The sequence below is a fragment of the Symphalangus syndactylus genome, chromosome 15, assembly GCF_028878055.3.
Source record: "Symphalangus syndactylus isolate Jambi chromosome 15, NHGRI_mSymSyn1-v2.1_pri, whole genome shotgun sequence".
Lineage (NCBI taxonomy): Eukaryota > Metazoa > Chordata > Mammalia > Primates > Hylobatidae > Symphalangus > Symphalangus syndactylus.
In genome coordinates this window covers 18,844,063-18,868,649 of record NC_072437.2, presented here as the reverse complement: position 1 = coordinate 18,868,649, position 24,587 = coordinate 18,844,063, and the positions used below count along the sequence as shown (strand labels likewise).

At 39.7% G+C, this 24,587-nt stretch overlaps 1 protein-coding gene across 2 annotated transcripts in view; it reads left to right on the top strand.

The window, feature by feature from the left end:
* ITGBL1 (integrin subunit beta like 1) overlaps positions 1-24,587 on the top strand; it is a 292,563-nt gene that overhangs the window by 20,075 nt on the left and 247,901 nt on the right. For both annotated transcript variants that reach the window (XM_055245292.2, XM_055245294.2), the window contains exons 2-3: positions 6,918-7,267; positions 8,214-8,431. In XM_055245292.2, the coding sequence (XP_055101267.2) occupies positions 7,170-7,267; positions 8,214-8,431 (316 nt within the window). In that variant the 5' untranslated portion in view covers positions 6,918-7,169. The remainder of the gene's footprint in view (positions 1-6,917; positions 7,268-8,213; positions 8,432-24,587) is intronic.

Genomic DNA, 24,587 nt, shown 5'->3' with positions numbered 1-24,587 from the left:
ACTAGAAATAAAGCAACAAAGACTGGATTGACCAAGATTTCCAGTCATTTCCTACTAAAATCTTGAGGAAATTTACCATCTTATGCTTGCGTTTCAGCCCCTGAAATGGAAGCGTCATGAGAATGCTTTCTGTAGTGGGGATGTTTGCACAATGAGTTTATTAATTGATGCATGTAGACAAGAGACTGTTGGGTGGTGCTAGGAAGAAGAAACCAGCACCCTCAGAGAAGAGGTAGGGGTAGTGCCCTGCCCTGTGCAAAGTGGACTTTACTGAATAGAAATTCACGCCCTAAGAACTGGATTGTCCTTCATCACTCTGTGGCCTTGGTATACATATGAATTGCATTCTTTTTAAAGGAATATGATCCTTGAAAACAGTTTTAAAAGACAAATGATGCACTACTAATAGACTTATGTAGGAATCCCCTGTCCCATCCTCCTACCTCCAGTGTGGCTACCCTGAAGCAAGAACCTTCAACTTCTCTACCCTGAATCAACTGCAGTGCCATTCTCCCCAGTAGCATTTACCTCCATGTTTCTAAGTATGTGTTTGTGCTGCTTGTAGTTGATTTATGGTAGAGAAGACTTTAGCTCTCTCATATTACCATTCCATTTCCTCTGTACCCCTGCTTCCTAATTTGGTGATATTACCAGTTTTCTATTTGCTTGGTTGTCTATGTACATATGGTTTGTTTTCCTCTTAATCCAGTGCTTCTACTTGTCAAATGTATCAGTCAGATCTGGTAGGTCCATTTTCTGTTCTCTTGAAGATCTGCCTTCTACAGCCTCACATTGTTATATAGCAATCGAGACTAGTTGTTCTGCAACATAGAACTTGCCTTTGAAATTCCCCTTAACTTCATTATTTGTTCTTATTTTCATTTTTCTTCTGAGTTTTATCTGAATTCCTGGATCCCATGTCTTCCCTTTCTTGATTTTTTGACCCGAGAGTAGTGAATCAGATTTATCAGCTTCCCAGGAAAGGGGCCAGGATGAAACATTTTTAAAAACCAATATATCTGAAAGTATTTTAATTAGCATGTATGTTGGAAATAGAATTATGGGCTGAAAATCACCATCATTCTGAATTAAAAAAAAATTGCTTCCAATGTTACTATTAAAGCATCCAATACGACTCTAGTTCCTGGTTCTCTGTACGTGACCATTTATTCTCTTTTGGAAAGTTTTTTTAAAATATTACTTTCCTTTTATTCTGAAACTTCCCCAAGATGTTCCTTGGTTTCCATCATTTTCATTCATCTTTTTACCTGTTAAGTGAGACTATCCAATATGGAAACTCATGGTCTTCAGTTTGGGGAAATTTTCTTGAACTTTTCTTCAATAATTTTATCCCCTTTATTATTTTTCCTATTCCCTTTCCAGAACTGCTATCAGTTAGACGTCAAATCTCAAAGATCCGTCATTTAATTTTTTAGTCTTTATTTGTATCTCTGTTTTGGCTTTCATTTTTAGGAAACTTCTCCTCATTTATTTTTCAACCCTTTTAGTGACTTCTTTCCAGCTAATTTATAATTCACTTTTTAGGGCACTTCATTCATTTTTGATTGTCCTATTTTTATGGCTTAACATTTTTGCAAGCCCAGATCTTCTTAGCTCTCTGAGGAGAGGGATTATACTTTCTTACTTAAGTTGCTTCCTGTTGCCTTCATCATCTATGTCATCTGAGTTTCTTTCATTTGTGCTTTGCTTTTTAGTTGTTTGTTTTTTTTTTTTGACTTGGGCCTTTTATTTTGGAGGGGCTCCTTCAAGTTCTGGTGCCTAGTAACCCTTAGCGATCTTTTTATTAAAAGTGTGGTTTTGAAAGTCAGAGTGTAAATTCACAGTATCTTAGTAGGACCTATGAGGGTGAGCTCCACCATAGATAATTTTTTTATGAAAGCCTCAAATATTCACATTCATATCCATTGTGTGTGTATATATATATATATGTTCAGTTTTCTAAAAACTAACAATTTAATCGATAGCCCCTGAGGGAAATAAGACTGGTATAGGCCAAGTAAGGAAACCGCGTGGATTATCACTGTTCAGATGGCTCAGTTAATTCCTGTTTTCTTTCATACTGCCTTCTGCTGTGTCCAGTATTCCTGAGTCTAAAGCCTGGGGTCTCAATTGGGAAAGAGGTAACTTCCTATCTGAAAGATCATAGGTGAAGATCTGAGGTCAAATTTCTCTTGTAAGAGTATTTATACAAATCTTCTTGTTAACCTCACACCTCACACATCTTGTCGCTTTCAGTTTTTGAATCTTTGAGTCTTTTCTGCATTGTTGACAAAAGCACAATGATGGAGCTGTCCAGCTCTACAGTTTCCATATATGAGAGGCTTAATGATGTCAATACTGTTGGAGGTAGAGATTAGGGAACTGTCTTGATTCTGAGTGATCAGCCTCTGGGAAGCCTGTCGTCTTATGCACAGGGCACCTCTGAGAGGGGCAGCTGTGAGTCGTCAGCAGTTACTACTATCATCAGCGAGATGGATGGGTGCATGGACCCTAGAGAGGGTATCTGGGAGGAATCATAACATCCACTAGGGAGACAGTCAGAGTCCAAGCACAAAGTAACTTATATGAACTCAGAGAGTATTTGGGCTTTATACTATAAACAATGGAGAGCTACTACAATATTTCCAATAGGGAATGGACGTGATGAGATTTGCATGCTAGAAAGATGTCCTAGGGAGCAGGATAAATGTAGACACAAAAAGATAAGACTAAATGAAGAGAGACCAGTTGGGAGGCTATGGCAATAGTGTACAAGATATAAGATGAAGATCTGAAATAAATACGTTGAAGTGGAAGGCTAGATTACTAAGAGGTGGGCTCAATGTGATTCAGGGATTTACCAGAAAATCCAGATGAATTGTAGACAGGAACCAAAGGTAACTCTCACAATTATGTCTACAGGGAATAAGTTAAAATGATATGATTAACAAAAATTGGGAATATAGGAAAAGGATCTGGTGTTATATAGATTGAAGCTGAATCCACAGTCATCTCAGGGGAACACCTAAGGCCAAAATGTCATCTGACAACTGATCCAGAACCCATTATATCACCTGCATCCTTTGTTGACTCATAAACTTATTATGCATGTTGCACATCATTTTTAGTTAATTTATTTTTGCCATAAATATATATCGAGTATGTAATATGTATTGGGCACTGTTTTAGATGATGGCAGAAAAAAGTGGTAGCCTATTTAATGGTAAACTAAGAATAGTAAAGCACCCGATGGGATCTTTCATAATATTTTTCTGGGCAAAATGAAGAAATAGGTTCATATTAGACAACTCAGTACACTTATAAGTGGTTGGATGGCCTATTCAATATGTGCTAAGAGGCTAATATTGTCTTAAAGATTGTATCTAAACTTGGTCCTCAGCCTAATTTTTTTTCAAATATCTTGTTAATTATTTGAATAAAGGTACAGAATGTGTGCTCATCATATTTACTTTTGAGAGGGTGAAATAAACATAAAACAAGTAACCATAGTTATTTTTACTGACTGGATAAAAGAACACAGATTAGATGAAAAAGAATAAAGATAAACATCAATTTGTGTTTGGGAAAAATGCACTTATAAAAGCACACAACTGGGGCAATGTGGCATTCAAAAAAGTGAATATGACCTTCAGTTTTATTGGTAGAAATACAGCATATGAAACAAGAATACTGAAAGTACTGATCTATTCCACATCTATTAGGCCACAGCTTCTTGGTTTCAGTTGTATATATCATACTTTCCAAAAGGCAACCATTCCAGAAAAAGCAAAAATGCTCAAAAAATCAGGGCTTTGAAAGCTTGAAGTTATAATACATAAGGAAGAGGTGAAGGCAATGAAAATATTTATCTTTAAGAAGTGTAGAATTGTTTGGGGGTTATATAGACTGGAGAATATACTATTACATCATTGAATATTTGATTCAAGGCTTGTGGCTAGAATATTATTTTAAATGTCTTAGAGTAGACCTGGAACCAAGGGGTGAAACCTTCAAAGCAATTCTCAGAAAAGGATGTGGTCCTCTTAATTTTTTTTTTTTTTTTAACCAAGGCTACCTAATTACTTGGCAAATATACGGTATGTTATCAACAAATTTAGTTTTGAACTAGGCATCCTTTTAAAAATACCTTGAATGCTGAAATTCTCTGATTGTGTAACCTGAGGACTGAAGGACTACATTCAAGGACTAGGGTGTTTTCAATCTTTTTAAATTCAGTTCCAGATGCACCGGGTCCTTTCAGGCACCCTTCATTATGCATCCAACCCACTGCTGTGTCCCCAGCCAGCAGAAGTGAGAAACTCAGGACCTTTCTTGGCACGTAGTGTCCTTGAGGTTCTGAAAACTGGGAAAATGGAAGGAGTAGGTGTTTCCAAGGCATTCAATACTTCGGTTAAAAAAAAAAAAAGAATGCTAAAAGGCATAAATTTAAAGTTACCCTTTCATTTTGACAGAGTTTCTGTGGATCCAAGACTTTCGACTGAGTCACCAAGTCAGCCACAATATAACTATTTCAACTGACTGGGGATATTATTTCTGAGTCACAGTAATGTAATGATACGAACTTTTACATTCTCTCAGTCACCTAGTACATACTAACTTCATTTCAAAGCTGAATAATATGTTAAAGAGAATATTGCTTATTGAATACTACACTGTATGAAAATACTACAGGTTAAAAAATCACTTAAATCCATTAAAATGTTCAAATATCAAGTCCCTATTTCATAATAGATTTTCCCTCAGAAAATATGCAAGGAGTAAACAATACATGACTCATTTATTAAAGCTTCCATGTTTTTATTGCAAATTCCTAGGCAGGCTTTGGAGTAGATACTTCCCTTCTATCATTACCATGTTCTCTGAGTCACTAGGTTTCTAGATGTTGACAGGAAAGCCTGTTCCTATGTCCTTGTACTATCACACGTTGGCAGGATAAAATGTAACTCTAGAATTTGTACTAAAGGTGGGTGGAAATTCCACTCTTAGATCCAGGCACCCTCAGGCGTCAGCCCTGAGCCCTGTGCTTTGCAGGCTTCTCAAGCTATTATTATGTAAAAATAGATATCTTGGGATATTATTCAAATGCACTCTGTGATTTCTTAGAGATGGGATTGGGGCCTGAGAACTTGCATTTCCATAAATTCCCAAATGATGCTGATGTTGCTGGTCCATGGAGCACGCTTTAAGAACAACTGACTTAGTAATTCCCATTCTGTCTCTTTTAGACAGGCCCTTCCCCCACAGGCTGTAGTTCATGTGACTTAGGAACCTGCCAACTCAGAACCTGTGTCCCTTTTTTCTAAGCCACACTTTGGGTAGCCAAGACCCCAGAATTACCTGTCCAGACATTCTCCCAAAACTCTGCATACCTGTCCCCAGTCTGTCCTTGCAATAAAAGACTCCACCAGTGTGTACACACCTGTATCTAAGGGTGGGCAGGAAATCAGCTATTTGAAAAAGGTTAAGTCGTGTGAGTAGGGGTTGGGGGGTGGGGGGACACACAGATGTGCCCCATGCAAAACCTCCCCTATTACAGGGTGGAGATTGGGGTAGAAACAGAAAAGAAATGGACTGTGATTAGAGGACTTTAATTGTCTTCTTGCTCCAGCAGGCAAGTGTTGTTGTGGTCTTACCCTTATACCTACTTATATAAATGACAGGGAGAAATCCCATCCTGTTATGGCTCATCCCTGATTTCAAGGATCTGGGACCACAGATGATTCTTGGATGGTTCTATTTCATGAGAAAGGATTGCATCTACAGTGCTCTTCTTAGGGTGAATGAAAAATGTTTTCCCCTTCCGTATAACCCTCTACACATTTTTCCCAGATGACCATAAATGTAGGGGATAGTGTGAGCGCTTTGGATTTCAGCTGAAATACGACTAACTTCCTGTGTGAATTTGAGCAAGTCAGTTGACCTCTTTGCTCTCAGTTTCTTTATCTTTAAAATGGGAGTAAGAATGTCTGCCTGTTCTCTTCCATCTCCTTCTTATTTCTACCCAATTTAATTTGATGCCTTTTTCAGTTTTTTTGTTCAGATGCTACCATCTTTGATTAGATCAAGTGCCTGTATCTCATCTGGAAGTAACTTCTCACTGCACTTGCAACCCTTCATTCTTTTATGTGGTTTTGTTTTGATTAATGTCTTTCTAGTTCATTGGACTCTGAGAGAGCAGGGATCATGTCTCCTTAGTTCCCTGTTATATTCATTCTATCTTGCACAAAACCTGGCACCTGATAGATGCTAAATCCCCATTTGCTAATGCACAAATAAATGTGTGATTATTGTCATAATTAGAGAAAACATACTAAATGACTGGCACATAGTAGGTGCTTAGTAAATGACACCCATTGTTTTTCAGTGCAATTTGTGCTATAAATAAACCTTTAATTTTCTTTTCTCACATTTGATATATGGGGAGAATGGGGTGAATTTGAGACAACTACAATTTAAACTGTCCAAGTCAAGAAAAAAAATGTGGCATGATAAGCTACTGGCCTAAACAGCTGGAAGCATAACACACTCTTTAAAGACTAAAGAAATTAAATATCCAGTTTAAATCAAAGGATAATAAATGCAAGAAAAAGTTGTATTTGCCAGATTTCCTTGCCCCCGCCCCAACCCAAACTCCAAAGAGTGCATCTTCTTTAAAAGCGTGTGGTGAAAGTAATTCCCTACCCAAGTGTTCACACGACTGTCACTGGCCTCACCCTTCTTCTCCACAACTCAGGGCTTATTTTAAAAGTCTCTTTAATATCGACCAGTCCAAATATTCTCTTGTCAAATATTTCTGGGGCCTGTACTTGAAATCTGTGAACAGGACACTTTTTTTTTTTTAATGTCAAAATAAACCATCTGCTTGTACAACTGTTTCTAATTACTTCCCTTCCTAGACTCTCCACTGAGGGGTTTGGCATCAGCACCCCGCCCAGAGCAGTGCCGCTGCCCAAATCCTCGCAGGCAGCTCATCAACGCAATTGCAACTCCGGCTGGAGCCCCGGACCTGCAAGCCTGGGTGTCCGTGGGTCCGTCTGCCCGGCCATCTGCTGGTGGCACCTCTCCCTCCTGCCGCCTCCCTCGGTGAACCCCACCTTGCAGAAGTGCAGCTCGCCCTGAGCAGCCCAGGAGCGGCCCAGGAGCTCAGCATGCGTCCCCCAGGCTTCAGGAACTTCTTGCTGCTGGCGTCCTCCCTTCTCTTTGCTGGGTTGTCAGCTGTTCCTCAAAGCTTCTCGCCATCTCTGAGGTAAGTTTGGTTTGTTATTCTTCAGTACAGACCTGCCCTGCTTATGTGGCAGGGCTCAAGCTTGCAGGATGGCTGCCCTAAGCCAAGAGCTGTTACTAAATTGGACACGGGATAAACTGTTTTCAACCTGTTCCTTTTCCTCTCCTTATATCTACACTGTGTTGCCTCATGTCTGTCCTTTTGCTTTTCCTTTGGAAAAATGCAATCATTGAATAAAAATATAATTTTCTCTTCTGCAACTACATATCAGGAGGAATTTCTGCTGTGAGTTAAAATTCTATGTGTACCTGTATCTTCTCACAACCTATAAAGCAGAATGCTCTCTGTTTCTCAACAGCAGCAACAGGAGGTCTGTATTACATTTTGTATCACATCCTGAAAGAGACTGAGGCACACTGCAATAGTGAAACTAAACTTTTGAAAAGTAGAGTTCCTAAAGACTGCTTAATGCAAATTATGCCCGATCCTATCATAACATGTCTAACTCTTTCTATAGATTCACCTCTTCTATAATATAACTGCTCATTGGCCATCAGATAGCAGTGGGACGTTTTTTAAAGGAGAACTGAAAAGTCAGCTGAGTGCCATACGTTGGATTACTTTGTATTTAATCTAAATGTGCATAATAAGATTTAGTGATAAACTAGCAAAGAGCAGGGCAGATCACCTCTGTCCACCTGGAGGAAGGACCTGTGTCCAGGGGGCAGGTCACCCATTACACATTTTGGGCCCTGGTCATTTCTCTGGTGGATGATACCTGTTTGCTTGGGAAAATACAGCCCTTCCAGGCAGCGCTTGGACCCCAGAGAGATGTGGGCCTCAGGCTTCCTGTTCTTGGGGTTGTACGTCTGCACCTGGAGGGGACACTGGGGAGGAAACGTGGGTTCGGAGCAGGGGGCGGCGTCCGCGTCTGATCCGGCCTGCCGGTTGCTTGTCCCCCGCGCAGGAGCTGGCCGGGCGCCGCCTGCAGGCTGTCCCGGGCCGAGTCGGAGCGCCGCTGCCGCGCACCTGGGCAGCCCCCGGGGGCCGCGCTGTGCCACGGCCGGGGCCGCTGCGACTGCGGCGTCTGCATCTGCCACGTGACTGAGCCGGGCATGTTCTTCGGGCCCCTGTGTGAGTGCCACGAGTGGGTGTGCGAGACCTACGACGGGAGCACCTGTGCAGGTAAGGGGGCGGCGCTGTCTCCTCCCTCGGGATGTTGGAACTCCTCTTCTGGGATTTCTGCCACTCCCCTAGAAGAGTGAAGGGTGGGGATACGCCTCCCTTCACATAAGCACCAATTAAGTTACTGCAATTGCCACACTTTGGCTAGTTAATTCTGGCATCATTTGTCACAATACTTTTATCCCCCAGGCTCTGAACTTGAATGGAAGTAATATTTTAAAAATTCATTCACTTAATTATATATTTTATTATATATGATAAAAATTATGATTTTTTAAAGATGGGATCTTGCTATGTTGCCCTGGCTGGTCCCCCAACTCCTGGGCTCAAGCCATTCTCCCTCCTGAGCTTCCCAAAGTGTTGGGATTACAGGCGGGAGCCACTGCACCTGGCCGTCATTTGCTTAATTCTAAAATCTCACTGGCCTCTAAAGTTCCTCGTTACAGAATAAATTCCCCAATGTCCTCAAAAATGGAGTTATTTTACTGGGTTCTCCTATCCCTATCAAGAATGTTAATCATAATATTTGTAGATCTTAGGCCTGTATTTTATTTTATATAGGAAACAGTGGGAAGGGGAATGTATTATTTTCCTCCATTCTAGGGAGGCAGGTTTTGTCTTTGAAGCCTGATTTGCTCTCTCATCATTAGGATATAGTTCACAGGCGGGAGTGCATATCAGAAAACTATAACAAGGAAAAAAGTAAACAGGCACATATTTACTTAGAATGACTGTTCTTGCATTGTTCTAGCTGCTTGAATTTTTGAGTTGCAATGAAACTTGGTATTTTGTAAGGGTGGAGTGAAAATACATTCACTTCCCTTGCACATTTTTATGGAGTGATTCAGGTTCTGATATTGGAAAGGGTCAAAAAATTCCTTCCCAGAGAACACCCTTAACCTCTTTACCTGTTTCAGATAAATGTGTCATTTTACTTAAGGCCAAGAGCTTCAATTAGTGCCTTGTGAGTGACACAGAACTCTATTAGTGAAAGCACAACACAATGCATTCCAGCCACGGTTTGGCAAATTTGTAGGAAAAACTAGCCTCTTATTTTACCCTCAATGTAGCTAAGAATAATAAGACAGCCAACACTAACATAGAAAGATCAAGAATGAGTTTTTAGCAAAATATTTTTTTCTTGGAACCTGGGCCAAGTAGTGTATAAGTTAGGTTACTTAATATGCAGGCTGCTTGGCAATGCAAAAAATAGTCATAGAAGAAATTTGGAGGGGCACAGGTGCATCTACTTGATTTGTTTTCCCTGTGAAGGCTGTGGATCAACCCTTTAAAAATACTGAATGCTGGGTGGGGTGGCTCACACCTGTAATCCCAGCACTTTGGGAGGCCGAGGCAGGTGAATCACTTGAGGTCAGGAGTTCAAGACCAGCCTCGCCAACTTGCTGAAACCCAGTCTCTACTAAAAATACAAAAATTAGTCAGGCGTGGTGGCATGTGCCTGTAATCCCAGCTACTTGGGAGGCTGAGGCAGAATTGCTTGAACCTGGGAGGTGGAGGTTGCAGAGAGCCAAGATCGTGCCGCTGCACTCCAGCCTGAGTGACAGAGCGAGACTTCATCTCAATAAATAATAAATAAAAATAAAATATTGGATGCCACAACTTGTTATTTAACTTCGCAGTCCTACAAGCTGCAGTATTATTAAGGGTAGCCCTTTGGAATGAAAGCTAAGTTACCGCCTAATATTTCATTCCAAATTTGACTGTTACTTGGCTTCTCTGACCTATGGCCTCTGGCAAGCCCTCTTCAATATCATGAATTTTGAACAAATTTTCCAGGGCTTTTTCTTTTGTTGTTTTATTAGAGAAGTAAGAGGTAAGATGCAGCCTTTAACTGGTGAAAGTTGTAAGTGCCATCAGATTCACTTTCCCTGTTGAAGAACCTAGGCTGGTGCTTTTCTCTGTGAAACTATGCAGAAGGAATGCTGTGGTAGACAGCGTTCTTTTTTCCCTCCCATAGAAAATGATTTGTTGTTTACTCATAGCATCTTAGTCACTGCATTCCTTCCTTCCTGATACAAAATGCTGGACTGAGTCAAGCATGGTTTTTTTGGTTATGCATGCCTTTCTGTAGAAGACGAAATGCTTCTCTTTATTTTAAGACTGAATGGAATAATGAAGTTCATTTTTTATTCTCATCTTGCTGACTGATGCCCATCGAAGCCAGCTCTACAGGGCCTTGAGCAGAATCTGTCCCTGCAAATGCCCTGACCACGTTTGTGGGGCCCACGCGGAGATCCCTACAAGTAGCACATAGGGCTGCCTTGCGAGCTCGTCGACGTATTCCATGCTTCAAATTTAGCTTCTCAGTTTTATTTTTAAGAAGTAATTCCAATTTTATCATTGTAATATGGAAACATAGCAGGTTTCCTATGTTTATGTGCACCTGTGCTTTTACCTCCATGAAAGTTCCTGTAGGTCCTTTCCAGAAATAGAGTAACTTTCAGAGACCTCTCCAACTTCTAAGAAGAAAACAAAATCCTTCTCTCATAGTACTATATCATGGAGTGATTGAAAGTATGGGCTCTGGGCTGGGTGTGGTGGTTCATGCCTATAATCCTAGCACTTTGGAAGGCTGAAGCAGGTGGATCACCTGAGGTCAGGATTCAAGACTAGCCTGGACAACATGGTGAAACACCATCCCTACTAAAAAACACAAAAATTAGCTGGGCTTGGTGGCATGTGTCTGTAGTCCCAACTACTCAGAAGGCTGAGGCAGGAGAATCGCTTGAACCTGGGAGGCAGAGGTTGCAGTGAGCTGAGATCATGCCATTGCACCCTAGCCTAGGCAACAAGAGTGAAACGCTGTCTCAAAAAAAAAGTACGGACTCTGGGAGAAAATTTCCAGGATTCAAATCCTAGTCCTACTACTTAATAGCTGTATGAACTTGGGCAGTTACTTAAACATTCTGAGCCTTGATTTCTTCATCTGTAAAATGGGAATAACAGTACCTAACTTATACAAATGTAAGGTTTAACATATGTAAAATACTTAGACTAGTGTCTGACATGAAGTAAGTGCTCAGTACATATTAAAATGTATATGTACGTAATATAATATTATTACAGTGATGCATAACAAGTGGGCTAGTATGGATGGAAGGATGGGTGGATGGAGATGACAGATGGGTAGATAGCTGGCCTAGTGTTTGTCGGGCATTTAATGCAGTGAGAGCAATTTACTTCTCTTCGTGTAGTCTGGATCTGTTATTGATTCAAGGCCCAAAAGGTCAAGTAGGGATAACTATTTTGGCCCAGCCTCAGGGCAGCTGTATTAGATACACTATGCCCTTTTAAAGTTAAGTCCATTGGGATTCTTATAATGTGAATCATAAGAAACATACTTATTATAGTTTGCGCTGGTTGAAAGTGATTAGGTTCCCGCCATTAGAAGTCTATTTCTTCCAGTGTCCACTTGTTCATGGCACATCCATCTTCCACAGACTTTTATAGCATAAAGATCCAGCCACATGAGTGTTCCTATGCATGTGATGGTCTATTAAGGGGTAAAATAATTTTGGTAGAATGGTGAAACCCTGTCTCTACTAAATATACAAAAATTAGCTGGGTGCTGGGTGTGGTGGTGTGCGCCTTGTAGTCCCAGCTACTCGGGAGGCTGAGGCAAGAGAATTGCTTGAACCCAGGAGGCAGAGGTTGCAGTGAGCCAAGATTGCGCTGTTGCACTCCAGCCTGGGTGACAGAGCAACACTCCATCACAAAAAAAAAAAAAAAAAAAAAAGAATGGCAAAATGTTTGATTGCATGGAAAGAAACTTTCAGTTGATATTTCTAAAGCATTCCTGGTTGACCCCATGACCAGCTACAATGACACTTAAACAATATATTGTTTTCTTAGAAATCTTTTGAAATTGCTGTTGAAATATGTCTCTTAAAGAGTTTCAGTTTTAGTAATTTAGGAAGAGCTAATTGAATTCAATTTAGCAACACTTGTGAAGCACTGCATATTTTCTAGGCTCTGTCCTGTTGAAGGGAGTGTAAAGATGAGGGATAGAAGGCAGCTTACCATTGAGTAGGGAGACACAGAGAAATACCAGATATCTGTAATGTAATGCAAGGTATCATTTGTACAAATTTTTATGAGGGCTCCATTGAGCCAGAGGTTATATATTATGGTTAAAATTTCTTGAGAAAGAGGTAGCATTTGACATAAGCACTTAAGTACTGGGAGATTTTTTTTTATGCCTCTATAAATATTTATTAAAAAAATAAAACACAGCCAAACATAATACAAAAAGCATGCCATAAATGTTCTATTTTTGGAGTTTTTCTGCATGAAGCAATTGAGATTTTAGTTTTTTTTTTATTATTATTATACTTCAAGTTTTAGGGTACATGTGCACAATGTGCAAGTTTGTTACATATGTATACATGTGCCATGTTGGTGTGCTGCACCCATTAACTCATCATTTACCATTAGGTATGTCTCCTAATGCTGTCCCTCCCTCCTCCCCCCACCCCATGACAGGCCCCAGAGTGTGATGTTCCCCTTTCGGTGTCCATGCGTTCTCATTGTTCACTTCCCACCTATGAGTGAGAACATGCGGTGTTTGGTTTTTTGTCCTTGCGATAGTTTGCTGAGAATGATGGTTTCCAGTTTCATCCATGTCCCTACAAAGGACATGAACTCATCATTTTTTATGGCTGCATAGTATTCCATGGTGTATATGTGCCACATTTTCTTAATCCAGTCTATCGTTGTTGGACATTTGGGTTGGTTCCAAGTCTTTGCTATCGTGAATAGTGCCGCAATAGCAATAGACATACGTGTGCGTGTGTCCTTATAGCAGCATGGTTTATAATCCTTTGGGTATATACCCAGTACTGGGAGATTTTTTAATCCAAAAAGTGGACTGTTGGAATTCTGAGTAAGGTAAATCTTAAGCAAAAGTGTAGAAGCAAAAAAACATGGGATGTTTGGGAAATAGGGCTACAAGGGTTGGCTTGGCTGGATCTTAGAGCTGTAAGGAAAGTAATAAAAGATATGTTGAGAATTACAGTTGATCATATTGTAGAGAGCTTGTTCTTGATTAAACAGCATATAAGAGCTATTAAGAGTCCAAATATAGGAGTGATCATTAGTGCTCTGATTTATGGAAAGAAATGCAGTCATTCCTTGGTATCTGCTGGGGATTAGTTCTAGGGAGCCTCCCCCACCAGTGGATACCAAGGATGTTCCAGTCTCTCATATAAAATGGTGTAGTATTTGCATGTAACCTATACACATCCTCCAGTAAACTTTAAATCATCTCTTGATTACATATAATACCTCATGCAATGTAAATGCTATGTAAATAATTGTTATACTGTATGTTAGTTGTATTATTTTGTACTACACTTTTTTTTTTCTGAATAATTTTAATCTGCCAATGAGGAGCCCACATATATGGAGGGCCAACTGTATGGTGCCCCAAAGCATGGCAAGTTAAAGTAGAGAACCAGTGGGGAGGAACTCCATGGGAGAGGCAATAAGAACAGAATTATTGTTTTTTTAAAGGCCGTTTAAAAGTAAAATCGATATGAATTAGTGTCCAAGGATGAGTAAGATGAATTAAAACTCATGCTGGGTTTTTAAGTCTGCGAGATCGGAAATGTGATGGAACTGATGGAATCAAGAAATCACAGGAAAGAACCAGATAACCAAATCCATGACTTAAAGTTCTTTTAAAAGAACTCTTTTTAAGTGGAATTGATATAAAATGAAAAATTAATGCTAGCAGAAAGAGATTCCGATTTCACTGGCCACCACGTTTGGGGCAGGATGGGAATCTTGTCTGAATTGTTAATGTGGGTTAACTTGTTTGTGTTGTTAACTTTGAGCCAGTTTTTTAATTTACCTGATATTTAGTGCCTTTTTCTGCAACAATATCCTTATGGATATGAAGAACCTTATATTCTGTGACACTGAGCATGATTTTATATATGTATGTATAAATTTATTTAATATTCATATCCTTTATATACTTCTACATTTATTCAGACTATCAGCCATCCTTAGCTGGGTGTGGTGGCTCACACCTGTAATCCCAGCACTTTGGGAGGCTGAGGTAGGTGGGATGGCTTGATCTCAGGAGTTTGAGACCAGCCTGGGGAACATGGTGAAACCCTGTCTCTACAAAAGATACAAAAATTAGCTGGGCATGGTGCACACCTGTAGTCCCAGCTATGAGGGAGGCTGAGAGGGGAGGAGGATGGCTTGAGCCCAGGAGGCATAGGTTGCAGTGAGCCATGATCATGCCACTGCACTCCAGCCTGAGCAACAGAGGGAGGCCCTGTTTCAAATAAATAAATAAATAAAAATAAAAAATAAATATAATCCATTCTTATAAACATTGATTTTTATGTACAAATATTAACAATACAACAATTAAAATAATTAGAATACATTGAAACATTTTTAATATGTAAAAATTAGTAATTTTTTTTCTTGAAGATATTTGACTTTTATACCATGAAGTAAGTAGTATAGGACTTATATGTGATTATTCATGAGAACTGGACTTCCTGGCTCTTGAGACTGTCTGAGGACTATTTAACTTGCCTTTCCCTTCCAATTGTATTTTTCTTAGATTGTTGAATGATTTCCCTCCAAGCCTACTTGTGGATTTACTCAGGCTTTTTCTTTACTAGTCTTTTTCTATTTTTCATCTTCTCTCCCTTCCTTCAATCCTCATCCTGTCTTCCTTGCCCACTCGTTTACCTCCATCTAGCCCATCTTGGATTTACCACCCCCCTCTCTTTCACAAAATAGCCCTTCCATATCTCTGAGTCAGAGGCACCAAGCACATAAGAATATTATCTGCCTTGAATCCCCTTCACCAATAAATAAATGTCTGGAACAGACAGACTGGCTTTCACATTGCCTCTTTCCTGTATTTTCTTCATACTCTTCACATCGCTTGTAGTTTCTGCAAACACGTTCAAGAGTTCCCCATTAGCTTACCCACTGCATGTAAGCCATTTTTTCGGGAGCTCTGTTTTCTTACATTCATCTGTGTTGGATAAATGCATATTGTCTTAGCCCAAGTGACGTATAAAAGTTAAATGTTTTCGTTCTGAAAGCAAGTGCCAAACATGCACAGCAATTTTCCTCAATTGTACTGCTTTATTTGGACAGGGCTCTGCAGCTCTACCATGATCTCTTAGTCTGTTTTGTGTTGCTGTAAAAGAATACCTGAGACTGGGTAGGTTGTAAAGGAGAGAGGTTTATTCGGCTTCCAGTTTTGCAGGCTGTACAAACAAGACATCAGCATGTGATAGGCTTCTGGCGAGGCCTCAGGAAGCCTTTACTTATGGAAAGTGAGGGGGGACTGGCATGTCACATGGCAAGAGAAGGAGCAAGAGATAGAGAGAGGGGCACCACATTCTTTTAAGCAACCAGCTGTCCTGTGAACAAATAGAGAACTCACTCATGACCTTGGGGAGGGCACCAAGCCATTCATGAGGGATCCACCCCCATAACCCAAACACCTCCCACTTGATTCCACCTACAAGATTGGAGATCACATTTCAACATGAGATTTGGAGGGGACACACATCCAAACTATATCACACAGAGACAGACATACCTTGCCCTGGACTAGGTCATCCCTGCACCTTGATGGTCTAGAGGAACATATTTATAGCATTGTGGTATTTAGATAAAATAGTATCAATGTGAGAAATTCAGGAGTTATTTTCTATGTAAAGTTTCCCCAGAATGAGAAAGGAACATATGGAAACAAATTTATTTGTATTACAAATTTTAAATTTGCAAAACATAAACCTCCCTCATAAGGTTCTCAGAGTCTTCGATATATTTTGAAACACGATGCTAAAACTGACATCGCATGTTCTTGATATCATAAACCCCCACAAAAGCTGCTCAGCTCTCTGGGCCTCAGATACACATTGTTACATCTGACCTTGTGACTCACCATGTTCATGTTCTTGAGGTAGGTGATCAATGCCCTAGAAGGGGCTGGGTGTAGTGGCTCACACTGCCTGTAATCCCAGCACTTTGAGAAGTCAAGGTGGGAGGATCCTTGAAGCCCAGTGGTTCGAGACCAGCCTAGGCAGCATAGCAAGACCTGCTCCCTACTTAAAATTTTTTAAAAATTGCCAGACACAGTGGTGGGTGCCCGTAGTGCCAGCTGTCAGGAGGCTAAGACAGGAGGCTCATTTGAGCACGGGAGATTAAGGCTGAAGTGAGCTATGATCAGGCCACTACACTCCAGCCTAGGTGAGAGAATTAGACCCTGTCTCAAAAAAATAAAAAAAAAGTAAAAAATTCCCTGGGAGTAGAGAGCTCCGTTATCGTTCTTTGGGGGAATTCCCTGTCTGCAAAGTTAGGAAGTAAGACAAGACATTTTGCCAAGCTTCATATCCTGCCCTTGTATTATTTTTCTATTGCTGCTATAACAAATTAGCACAAACCTTGAGGCTTAACCAGCTCAAATGTCTTTTCTAGAGTTCTGTAGGTCTCAAGGTCCCCTGACATGGGACTTCCAGGGCCAAGGTGTTGACAGGCTCTGTTCTTTTCTGAAGACTCTAGGAGAGAATCCGTTTCCTGGTTATTGGTGTTGAGATAATTTAGTTCTGTGTGGTTGTAAGACTGTGGTCCCCAGTTCCTTGCTGGCTGTCAGTTGGGGTCCCTCTTGTCTTCTAGAAGCTGCTTTCGGGTCCTTACAAGTACCCCACTCCCAAATCTCAAAACCGGAAACAGGTCGTGAGACCTTTCTCACACTGCCATCTCCCAGAGCCTCTTCCATCGTCACATCCCTTCTTACCACCGTCAGAAAACATACTCCACTTTTAAGGTCTATTTTAATTAGACTGAACCCAGATAATCCAGGATAACCTTCCCATCCAAGACTCATAAACTTCATCACATCAGCAAAGTCACTTTTGCCATGTAAGGTGACATATTTACAGGTTTCAGGAGCAAGGGTATGGCTATCTTTGAGGGCCCAAATAGTCTTCTCAGCACAGTCACCCTCCTATAAAGTGCAGGGCACTCTGTATGTGTGAATGGCAAGGGAGGGGTTCCAACTCCATTCACATCTGGCTGTTGGTATGCTCTGTCGAGGATGCAAGGGCTGAGTCTTTTCCTTCTTTTCCGAGGTTAGCTACATGATCTAATTGTTCTGGTCCCAGTCTTTTCCATATCATATCTTTTTTTTTTTTTTTTTTTTTTTTTTTTTTTGAGATGGAGTCTCGCTGTGTTGCCCAGGCTGGAGTGCAGTGGAGCAATCTCAGCTCACTGCAACCTCCACCTCCTGGGGTCAAGTGATACGCCTGCCTCAGCCTCCTGAGTAGCTGGGACTATAGGCATGCGCCCCCACACCTGGCTAATTTTTGTATGTTTAGTAGAGACAGGGCTTCACCATGTTGGCCAGGCTGGTCTCTAACTTCTGACCTCAGGTGACCCACCTGCCTTGGCCTCCAAAGTGCTGGGATTACAAGGGTGAGCCATGGCACCTGGCCTTTTCCATATCATTTCTGATAAAGAACACTAAGTGTCTTTCTAAAGCATGAAGAGGGACTTAAGCCCAACAGTTGCCTGCATTCAGTTCCTGACATTGTCACTTGCCCACTGTGGAGCTACAGGGAGGTTACCCAAGAGGTTACAACCTCTGTTTCCTTATGGTTGAAAAGAAGGCAATAATAAGACCAAATAGGGATAATGACAGTGCCAAACACATACGAGTGATTAATAAATCACTGGAGTTATTATGCTTAAATATGCTAGACACACCTCTCCTACCCTAGAGTAATTCCTGGTCCTAAGATATTTATTTTCAAATAAGCAATTTTCTGTCCATGTTATATCTTCCGCTGGTACTAAATTCATGTCTTGGAATTACTCTGGTAGTCTTTGAACTATTCTATCCCAGCCAGCTTGCCTGCTCTATAGTACCAGGGCTGGGTGTGCCCTCAGCCCTGGCCAGCATGAGGAATCTGAGAGCTTACTGCATCATGCCCCAACTCACCACACTGCCAGCCTTCTGAGTCTTGTATATGTCTTTGTCTCAGAACCTGCCTTTTGTGTTCCTGTCCCTGAAATCTGTACCCTGATTTGTACCAACATAATTGATCTAATGGAATGCTCCAGAACCCTACCCTCAGAACTGTGTAATTAGTCCTTGAATTTGGAATTTTCATTCTTTTTCTCTGCTGGAAACCTTTAGATGTCTGCAAACTCCCAGGGCTTTCTCTGTAAGTGCAATTCTGCTTCTGACTCTTCCCTCTTGTATTTCTAGGGTGTTCCATGATCTCCTCTAAATTGCTGATCCCAAATAGTTGATCCCAGAAACTGCCTCTTCAGTTGCAAAACTGCAGAAAGCAACACAATAAAAAAAACCAAATCAAAATAACTCACAGATTTTTAAAAATTTGTAGTAAACATTACCGAACGTTCTGGAGACATTGGGTTGTGTGTTATTTAATCATAAGAATGCAAACAACTAAAGATTGAATAGGAGTAATTCTAGTTTTTTGCTTTTTTTTTTTTGAGACGGATTCTCGCTCTGCCACCCAGGCTGGAGTGTAGTGGTGCGATCTCAGCTCACTGCAACCTCCACCCCCCGGGTCCAAGCGATTCTCCTGCCCCAGCCTCCTGAGTAGCAGGGACTACAGGCGCCCACCATCACGCCTGGCTAATTTTTGTATTTTTAGTAGAGACTGGGTTTTGCCATGTTGGCCAGGCTGGTCTCAAACTCCTGACCTCAGGTGATCCACCCGCCTTAGCCTCCCAAAGTGCTGGGATTACAGTCATGAGCCACTGCGCCTGACCCATTCTTAAAACTCCCAATGCTCTGTTATGTACTTCAGCCTCTCTTCTTTACCCTGTTTGAACCCCTCCTTCTCATCACATTTCTTTTTTTTTATTTCATTTTCAAATAATGTTCATTATTCACAAGGAGTTTAGTTATTATTTCTGTCATCTCATTTTTTGCCCACCCATGGCCTCTAAAGTCTTGACTTGTACCCCAAGTGTTGATGTCCTCAGATATTAAGGATACAAACATATATGCATGTGTCTGTATGTATATATGTAGTTTTTTACATTCTGGTTTATTGTGTGTATGTATGCAGAAATGAGAAGACCCAGGGAGGGTCTCTCTCTCTCTCTCTCTCTAGATATATATATATATATATATATGCATATGTATATATATCCTCCTATATATTATTTATGCTTATATAGGCAATCAAAATTTATACACTTCACCCATTTATATTTTGTATATGTATATATTTTGATTGCCTATACAAACAAATAATATATATACACATATATATGTATACATACATATTTGATACCCTAATTTTATACACATATGCCATACATATGTGAATATGTAAGTATGTGCACAAACATACATATATATGTGTGTTTGGATATATGTGTGAGTCTAAATGTCATACACAGGGACATACATGTGTAAGTCCTTTTCTGGTAGACTACTACCTGCAGATCAAAGTCAAGTCCACTTTCAAATTTCTGTAATGCTGACACTCTTGATATAAAGGTTGCTTGGGATTGATACCACATGTGTAAACCTGCTAGAAATCAGTATCTCATTGGGGAATACTTTTGTGTCTTTCTCTTTTTAATGAATGCTATGAAAACAATGACATATCATTTGGGTGACTCATAATTGGATTATTTTTTTCACTATGGAGTTAACTAAATGCTTTTAGGCTGCTCAAGTCACATTCAAATTACAGTTAATTGTTGGTAAATGGTCCTCATCTTATACTGAAACTGTGCAAAGATAGAAAAGAGAAACAGTTTCTTTTCTTTTTTCAAAATAAGTAATAGTGACATTCTTATCACTAATATATTTTGATGCTATATACATTTTTGTGGAGTATTTGGAAATGTCACCAAAATTAGGTTTCATTGGAAATCCTTGAGTCTAGGGTTGGAGACAAAAATCACTCAGGATTCTCTTATAGCTGTCCTCTGAAAGACATAGTCTTAAAAATACAAAACTATGATACATTTTCTCTATCTTTGAGGCAATAATAGCTGCTTGTATTATTTTGCTTCTAATAATAAATTCTGGTTTCTATTAACAGATATGCTATTCTTTGCTAAATTACTCTGAATTTTGTAGTCGCATCTACCAGGAAGGAAGAAAAAAGGAAATAAAATAATGTGATAAATCAGCTTCAGATTTGTCTGGATTTAAGACCCTCTGCCTTAAGAAGCAGCTTGCATCAATGGAAAAATAACTGGATTAGGAGACAGGAGAAACAGGCTCTATTATCCACTTTTCCACTTGTCTACTATGTGATCTTGGCAAATAACAAAAATGTCAACCTAAGCCTCAGTCACCCATTTATATTTGATAATAATACTTCCTACTTTTTTGAAGGGAAGGTATGAGGTTGAGGATCCCTGCAATGAGTAATTGGCACTTTGTAGGGGCTCAGTAAATATATGTTCAGTGAATAAATGAGATTCAGCTTATTTGAATTACCATTATGGCTGTGGAATAAATATTTAGGTAAAGGCATCTGAAAAGATTAATAATTGAGGATAGTGGTAACCGTGTAGAGCATAGAGGATAAAGACACTCATAGCTTTAAGAGCAGAGGTAGTGATGTTACTGATAAACAGTTGACAAGCCAACCAAAATGAAGACGTGGAGTCAGAAAGGCCAAGAAAACTTGGAGGGGAGGGGATCCTCTTAGTCATCCAACTAAACTATGGCCAACTTTGACTCATCCTTTTCATTGCTCTCCTATCCTGCCAATATTGCTAATGTTTTTACTTAATTTTCTGCTGAATTTAGTTCTATTGCTAGTGCCTTAGCTTGGCCTTCATTTCCCTTGACAAGGAATATTAATAATAGTTAAGTTCTTATCATACCTCAGGCTTCATTCAGGCTGTCTTCCTGTATACCATCCTGTATGGTGAATCACCATAAGTGACATTTTGTCAAGTATCTGTGCTTTTCAAATTCACTTCAAAGATCATTCTAACCATTTATACTGGCCACTTATTCTGTACCCCTGCTTTGATTCACTTCATGAACACACATTGAGGGTATATACTATAGGTATCAAATCTAAACTTTGGCTTCCAACCTACTTGGCCATTAAGACATCCTAGAATCTGATTCCTCTTTAATGGCATGCTGACCCTGCTTCCTCTTTCTCACTCTGTATGCTCCCATCTCTCTAGTTAGATCTTAACATCACTGTCACTTAATACAGCCTACACCAAACACATTTTTCATGATTTCACGTGTTTTCTTATGTTTACCAATATGCTGAATATTCTGAATAGTAGCACCATCTCACGTATTTTTCTGGAAACTAAAAACAAACATATTTAGCACAAAAAACAGGTATTTAGCACAGTTCTGAGTAAACAGTACAGATCAATCTTTCCTGGAACTCTGCTTTGTATGGTTTTGAATTACTGTCTAGTGTCCTTTTATGTCAACCCGAAGGATTCCTTTAGAATTTGTTGCAGGGTAGATGGTTTAGTCCATTCAGGCTGCTGTAACAAAATACCCTAGACTGAGTAATTTAGAAACAGGACAAATTTAATGCTCACAGTTTTGGAGGCTGGGAAGTCTAGAATCAAGGTGACAACAGATTCAGTGTATGGTGAGGGCTCATTTTCGGCTTCCTGGATGGCACCTGTATCCTCACATGTTGGAAGGGGTAAACAGGCTCCCCCAATCCTCTTTTATAAGGGCACTAATCCCGCTCATGACCTAATCACCTCCTAAAGGCCCACCCACCTTCTTAATACTGTCACGTTGGGAATTAGCTTCCAAAATATCAGTCAATATTTGTATCATAGCAGCCAGTCTACTAGCTGACCTTGGCAAAGGGAAACCTCACATTAGTGGGACGGGAATATTGAAGCCTTTGTCCTTTGGGAAATTTAGCTTCCAAACCTGGTCTGAGATTTAAAGGCAAGAGTCACACCTAAGAAGGTGGAAAAGTCTGGTACTGCTAGACTGAGAGTATCAGGGGAATTTACCAGGGCGTTTTTGGGACTCTATGCGGGTAAATTCTCAAGCTATTTTCTATTAACTTCTAAATTGATAAAGATAGAGAGCTGCATGGAGGTTGCAAATCTCATTTTCTTTGGAAAAGGAGTGCTTTGTCTTTCCAAGAATCACATTTCCTGGCAAATAAGAAACTATATTTTGTAATAGAAGTCATTCTTCTGTCTACTCTAAATCATCCTACTTAAGGCTGGGTAGAAGAATGAGGGCTTTATAAAGAGAAAAGAAAAATAAGACTTTTATAAGGGTGCTTACTGACTTGACCTTGTACAACCCCACCCTTAAGTTATACGATAAAATCAGTCCCTGTGCCAAGAGCTCTATCGTTGTAATTGTTTGTACATAGTCACTAGTTCAAACACCGAATTATTCAAAGTGAATACCTACCCACTCTAGTTTCCTGCTCTGTTATTTTATCTGGAAACTTCCTAGGGAAAGGTAGGCTAAATTTTTTTTAAAAAAAAGAGGTCAATGAGTTTTGGCATTGCTTAAAAACTTCTCTTATGGCAAGGTATTAACTGTAAATTCATGACTTAGTCAGTGGGGTAGAGTAAGGAGCCAAAATCAGAAAATGAATACGTGGTAAATGCATTTCCTAATTGTTCATTACTGCTTTTTCAAAGCTATCATTTTCTGCTGAGCAAAATAGTTAGACAAAACTAGTTATTTTTATAAACAAAGTGACTTGGCCATTTAAGCAGTTTCCTCCCCAAAATACAAAAGACAAGTTATAGACTATTTTCTTTTCTTTCCTGGGCAACTCCGTTAGTTATATGAGCTGTAAGAGCTGTCTTGACATGGAAATAATTCATTTGTTTCAAGAAAGAAAATATTTGATTTGTTAACTATGTACTGGAGAGACTTCTCTCAGTTGCCTGTTTGGATAATTTTAAGCCTTGAAATTAATGCTACATTAGTAATACAAATGAATAAGAGTAGTATCTACCTATATTTGAGTATAGTATGCTGGAAAATATTTTCATACATATGAATTCATTCACTTTTTATAATAACTTTTAAGAGATAGTCAAAACAATTATCCTCCAACTATTGTGCTTAAGTAAGCCTGAGGAGAAATTCCTCCCACCCCAAATCAATAGAAGGGTTTTCTTCAGCATTATAGTAAAATTATCCTAAAACCACATATATAGGGATAATTTCTTCATGAATTTTGGAGTACTGAAATGAAAAACATAATTTTCAGAAACTTTATTTACATTTAAAAATATAACTTCTTTTTGGAAAAGTAGATTTTGATTCTTATTTTTGTCTTAGAGAGTTCATGTAAAAGCTCAAATCATAAGAAAGTACTGGGCAAAAGAACCCGTTATGCATCTAATGTTAAAGAAATTGAGATAACCAAAATCACTGGGACAAAATTACTTGTTTACTGATAATGAGCATTTTCTCAGCTGTAGTTGAAGTTTTTAGAGAGATTGCATTTAACATCAACCATATCCAAATAAGAAGGATCCTCCTGAGTCAGTCTTTGAAGGAACTCCTCTATAATCTGATTTTTCTTGTCTATAAAAGTGAAAGAAAAGGTAGGTAGGAGAGTTGAATCTACATATTTGTTATTTCCTTGGGCATTACCTTACATTATTTTGTGTATTACATATTTTGGCTATTACGAATAAGTCACATCAGAGATTCTCTTTTGTTCTTATAAAATTAAATTTCATAAAGTGAGCTCAAAAAATTTAAACACATGCAGATTTTAATATCCGTATAGCCTTTTTGAGATCAAAGCTATGTGAGCCAACAATACTGCAAAGAGAGAGAAGAAAGCATTTACAGAAAGCTGAACAGTTTTGAATTGATCATCATGTAGGTTCACTTTGCATCTTGGAAATGAATGGGTGGACCGTGGGTCATAATATGAAGGCTTATGGGGACATCCTGCCTACCTGGGATTCTGGATATTGTGGTCTTTCAATATTTCAAATATCCATGTTAATACATCAGTTGTTGCCGGGCGCTGTGGCTCATGCCTGTAGTCCCAGCACTTTGGGAGGCCGAGGCAGGTGGATCACCTGAGGTCACGAGTTTGAGACCAGCCCGGCCAACATGGTGAAACCCTGTCTCTACTAAAAATACAAACAT